This window comes from Diorhabda carinulata, chromosome 10 (assembly GCF_026250575.1).
Source record: "Diorhabda carinulata isolate Delta chromosome 10, icDioCari1.1, whole genome shotgun sequence".
NCBI classification, from domain to species: domain Eukaryota; kingdom Metazoa; phylum Arthropoda; class Insecta; order Coleoptera; family Chrysomelidae; genus Diorhabda; species Diorhabda carinulata.
The window spans coordinates 8531525-8537384 of NC_079469.1; the positions used below are offsets into that span (position 1 = coordinate 8531525).

Here is a 5860-nt window from a genome sequence, read left to right on the forward strand (position 1 = left end):
GAAGTTGGCAGATAAAACTCGATTTTGAAGTAGAAAATTTCATAAAATCGATGTCTGTTATAATAAATAATTAAAATCACGTTCACCTCATTCCATAGATGTGAATAGATGATAGTTAAAGAAAGAAATAAATTTTTTTTTATTACAACTTGTAGATGCAACAAATGGTCAACAATGGCTCCAATGAAAATAGAAAGATGTCGTTTCAGTCTTAACGTCGTTGGGGATTTATTATACGCTGTTGGAGGTGCGAGTGAAGCTGATGAATACGACATCAGTACTTGTGAATGTTATAATCCTCTGTTAGATTCCTGGTATATGATCCAACCTTTACCCATTTATGTTACTCAACATGCAGGTGCCGGTTATGAAAATAGTTATAATTTAAAGCTGTTTATAAGTGGTGGTATCGACAGAGACAATGTACAGGTTAGTACGACATAATAAAATCTGGAATCCTGAATATAGTTTCGATCAGAGGAGTATTTAAAAAATTTGCCTCCGGTAGGCTATTCATCTTCTATCGACTTCTATTGACTTCTGAAAATCAATACATTAATTCACAATTATTTAAAATACATTTTTTATTATTAAAATTTTAACTTTATAATTTGAGATCAAGGTTTCGTGTAAGATCCTTGAATATTTTCTCAGCAAAGAATTATTAAAAGACATCTTGATCCTTGACAATTTTCACAGAATTATAAAAAGACATTATTTTGAGTAAAGAAAATTTCAATAATGTACTACTTTTAAACTAAGGTAAAGTTTTTATTATTATTATTGGGCGACAAAGTAATTTCGGTTTTGTAATATAAAATAAAACAAAAATTTAACAAAGAATAGTTTTTAATTAATTATATATTTTCCATTTTGTTCATTGACTTTGCCACCTCTCTTTCAGCTTCATGATTCCGCGCTCATAAAATATCTGGTCCTTATCAGCAAAAAACTGAACCAGGCGGGATTGAAGGTCATAGTCATTTTTGGAAGTTTGACCATTCAAAGAATTTTGCAAACTTCGAAATAAATGGTAATCAGATGGTGCCAGATCAGGACTGTATGGGAAATATGGCATCACTTCCCAGCCAAACTCCAATAATTTCCCACGAGCTGCCACAGATGTGTGAGGCATTGTATTATCATGGCGGAACACTGAACCTTTCCGATTTAACAATTCTGGCCGTTTTTCTTTGATTGCTTTATTAAGTTTTTCATTAATTGTTGACAGAAAACATCAGAATTTATCGTTTGGTTTTTTGGAAGCAGCTCAACAAATCCAACACCTTTGTAATCCCATCAAATTGACAGCTTGAGCTTTTTTTTTGTTTTTCAGCTTTCGATGTGGTTTGTGCTGGTTCATCGTGTTTGCTCCATGATCGTTTTCTAACGATGTTGCTGTACAAGACCCTTTTCATCACCAGTGTTGATTCTTTTAAAGAAAGGGACGGTTTAGTTTAATTCGTTTAATAAGGTGTATATGGCGAGTGTTGATTCTTTGTTTAATTTTTTTCAATTCGTGAGGTACCCAAAAATAACTCTCCTCAACTAGCCCAAGACATTTTAAGTGTTTTTTAATTGTTGTGCGCTATTAATGAAGCCCCTGCGTAACCTCTCGAACAGTTATATGACGATTATTTTCAATTATGACTTTGATTTGGTCTTCATCAACTTCAATAGGCCGACCAGAACGTTTCTTATCTTTGAGAGAAAAATCTCTAAAATGCAATTTTTTATATCAATTCTGACACGTGAGCGGTCTGTTAAGCAAGCAGCATCATAAACCTCACATATTTCTATGTGAGCCGCGGCAGCTTTATTTCCTTTAAGGAAATAAAAAAGTAAAATATGCAGTGAACATCAGAATTGATCATTTTGTTCCTCGGAATCTATAGTGAATATAGAAATGATCTCAAAAGAGTTTGGCTGACAACTGGGAAATGTACAATTATTTGTTTTTACATAAGCTTCCACTTTGATTGTTGAGACTATTACTTATCTTTATTCACTTCCGGGTTGTGACGAAGTTAACTGAAGTTCGAAGCGCATGTCCACATACTCGTGCAGCCTTGCGGAGAACTTCCACATTATAACTACGTGCATACTCGCGTTCATGGTGCTTAAAATACTCTTGTGGGTGTATAATGGGTTATGTGCTAAAATACATAACAACTACAATCGTTGTAGTGGCGGCGAGAACTTTCACGTCGAGCCTTGTGAGGAGGTGGGTCGAAGTGAGCGTTGAAAGAATTAGCGGAATTTTCAAAACTCAAGCAACACAGTCATGAGATTCTATCTCATTATTTTATTTTATATTTTACCATCGCCTCAGAAGAAATTTTCATTTTACTGTAATGTAAATCAATTAAACACTCCACTTAAAAAGTTCAATAACTGATATATTATAACATAACCTCTACAAGCTTTCGTTTTATTTTTTCTGTTTTACCATTCGTTAATATTTATCTCATCACTCAAAACGCCTCGTAGGCCATTCCACTTGGGTTTAAGATTATAACGCTTTAGACTAACTGGTTCGGGAAAGATCGTGGTGGTGAGTGCTTAGTGGAATGCACCCACAGAGTCCTTTGACTTGCTCGCCGAAACCGACAATGATGAATGTTGAGCGAGTTTACTCTATATTTTTCTGATAATCAACTTTTCGACTAGTGTATGGACGCTTTATTGTGCTTAGTCGACCTGATTTCTACCATTTTCAACAATTATTTAAGCCTATATTTTTAAAATAAATTTCAATTTATTTTCAGAGCAATCATATGTATTGTTACAACCTAAATTTGGAAAAATGGCAGTTGTGTACTCCTATGTTGAAATCACGAGCGGATCACGTTATGTTGAATATTGGAAAATATTTATATGTATGTGGAGGATGGACGGAGGATAGTGATACGAGAGCAAGAACATTAGTGGATACGATAGATGCCTATGACGTGGAAGATGATAGTTGGAAGGTAATTTAATAAAAGTAAAATATTACTTGAAAATATTTAATGATTTTTTTGGCCTATTTTATTATTCAGGAAACAATCATTTGATAAAAACATCAAGATTTTTAACTTTCTACTTGAAATGTTGACGTTCTTATAAAATTACAACTGTTAACTTTGTTGTCTTCTATGGTGTGTCTTCGTATGTTTGTAACAGTATATAGTCTAAGATCCGGCTGCAGGATTAGTGCGCTCATCGACAAATTTATAATTAGAGAAATATATATTTACCAGGTTGCCTATCAAAATTTGGCCATTGGTATTTTCAATTTAATTTTGAGAAAAAAATTCGTTCACTTGTTTTTTTTTATAAAATCTCGTCTACATCACGGCAATTTATATAAAGATTCTAAAAAAACACGGTTGACATGTAGTCTAGCGAGACCTGGGTGTTGAACAGCCACGAAGGGCGAAAGATCTTACGCCGAATATATGGAGCAGTGTGGGAGCAGAACGTGTGACTTAGCCGTCAAAACACCGAATTCTACCGGCTCTATGAAGATCCCAGCCTGGTGACAGAAGTCAAAAGGACCAGGTCCACACCAGATGACTAGTCCACTGTCTGTATAGGATCTTCGGGAGCTAGGCCGAGGCTCTTTGAGGGCCGTAGTGCCAGTGGTAGTAGTAGTGGTGTTACTGCTGAGGTACACATACTCAAATTAGTGTGTTAATCGTCACTTTATATGGTATTGTTGTCGTCGGTAGAAAAAGTGACTGAGAAGATAGAGTGAGATAAAACCATTTTATTAATTCATTGTCTCTCACGACTTCGGAGAAAATCTTGAAACAAAGTTTAAGCGGAGCACCATAAGAATATTTTCAATTTAGTTAAGGAGATAACTTTAAATATAATTGCATGTTTGGAAGTGTTGAGAGAGAATAAAAAATATAACAGTAAATAGGTTAGGAAATGAAGATAAAAAGGAAACCGAACAATCGCAAACAGGTAATTTTAATAGTTTATAGGTATCACACCCACGGCATATAATTACCGAACTGAATTGTCAAATATTTTTTAGGAGACTTGTCAGTTGTTAAAAATTACCAATTAAGTTCCATCGCATATCATCATGAAACCTTGAGTACTTTGAAAAATTCGCATAATTATTTAACATCATACCTTCGAATGCAAGTTGTCAAGGGTATGAATAATTGGAACATCTGGATACCTTTTTGGTCTTTTTCTTATAATTTTGGGTTGGCGACAAAGTAATTTCGAATTTGTGATATAAAATAAAACAAAAATTTAACAAAGAATAGTGTTTAATCAATTATATATTCTCCATTTTGCTCAATGACCTTTTGCCATCTCTCTTTCAGCTTCATGATTCCGCGCTCATAAGATTTCTGGTCCTTATCTGCAAAAAACTGAACCAGGTGGGATTGAAGGTCATCGTCATTTTTTGAAAGTTTGACCATTCAAAGAATTCTTGAAATAAATGGTAATCAGATGATGCCAGATCAGAGCTGTATGGGGGATATGGCATCACTTCCCAGCTAAGCTCCAATAGTTTCCCACGAGTTGTCAAAGATGTGTGAGGCATTGTATTACCATGGTGGAACACTAAACCTTTCCGATTTGACAATTCTGGCCGCTTTTCTTTCAAAAAATACAATACTTTTGTAATCCCACCAAATTGACAGCATGAGCTTTTTTTGTTGTTTTTCAGCTTTCGACGTGGTTTGTGCTGGTTCATTGTGTTTGTTCCCTGATGTTACTATACAGGACCCAGCTTTCAGTGATGATCCTTTTCAAGAAAGGTTCGGTTTTATTTCGTTTAAATTGCATATCGCAATTGTTGATTCTTTGTGTTAAATGAATTTCTTTCAATTCGTGAGTTACCCAAATATTAAGTTTCTTAACTAGCCCAAGACATTTTAAGTGTTTTTCAATTGTAGTCTGCGGTACATGTAGCCTCTTTGCAACCTATTACAGTTATATTACGATCCTCTTCAATTATGTCTTTGATTTGGTCATCATCAATTTCAGTAGGCCGACCAGAACGTCGCTTATCTTTGAGAGAAAAATCTCTAAAACGGAATTTTTCATACCAATTCTGACATGAGCGCTCTGTTAAGCAATCAGCACCATAAACTTGGCATAGAGCTGCACTTTACGGAAATAAAAAAGTAAAATATTCCGAAAAAGGGTATCTTTGCACTGCATTTAAAATTAACTCACAACTTATAGCTTTTATAAAAATCACGCACTACTTGCTTCTAAAGTTACGTCAATGTGACCAGTATCACGTGACAAACTGCCAAGTACAGCACAAACATATGTTATTCAAAAAATAAAGCAACGCCCTCTATCAGTAAAAAGCGAAAGTACTTAGTTGTCAACCTATAATAGTGTACAAAATATACACCTTTTGAAATCGTTTTCGTAAAATCTTGTATAATTCCAAGTTCAAATTACATCACAAAAAACTAGAATATTACATTGTTTCAGATAGTAACAAAAGTACCCACCCCTCGCTACCACGCCGGTATAGTATGTGTGGACAAAAAAATTTATTTTGTGGGTGGCTTCAGCAGTGATGATGTCTTTGATAAAGATACAGCGGCGATAGAAGTCTACGATATAGATACCGGTATATGGACTATTGAAGATAAGTATCCCCAAGATATTTGGGAACATACTTGTGCCACCCTTTACATTCCCAAATGTCGAGATGACATGGAAGTATTAGCTGCACCAGAAACGACGACGTGATCCAATTTTTTTTATATATAACTTCCTTGTTTAATAAATAAAGAATATATTTATTTTGTAAATATTTTTTCAATTATCCATCACAAATTTTAATAAAAGGGATGATTAATAGTTGAATGGAATAAAATAAATAACA

The 5860-nt window shown here is 34.4% G+C and overlaps 1 protein-coding gene across 2 annotated transcripts in view; it reads left to right on the plus strand.

Annotated features, from left to right (window-relative positions):
• Positions 1–5786, plus strand: part of LOC130899060 (kelch-like protein 26) — a 32101-nt gene extending 26315 nt beyond the window's left edge. For both annotated transcript variants that reach the window (XM_057808793.1, XM_057808792.1), the window contains 3 exons: positions 156–429; positions 2769–2972; positions 5461–5786. In XM_057808793.1, coding sequence (XP_057664776.1) covers positions 156–429; positions 2769–2972; positions 5461–5724 — 742 coding nt within the window. In that variant the 3' untranslated portion in view covers positions 5725–5786. The remainder of the gene's footprint in view (positions 1–155; positions 430–2768; positions 2973–5460) is intronic.
• The last annotated feature ends 74 nt before the right edge of the window (positions 5787–5860 follow it).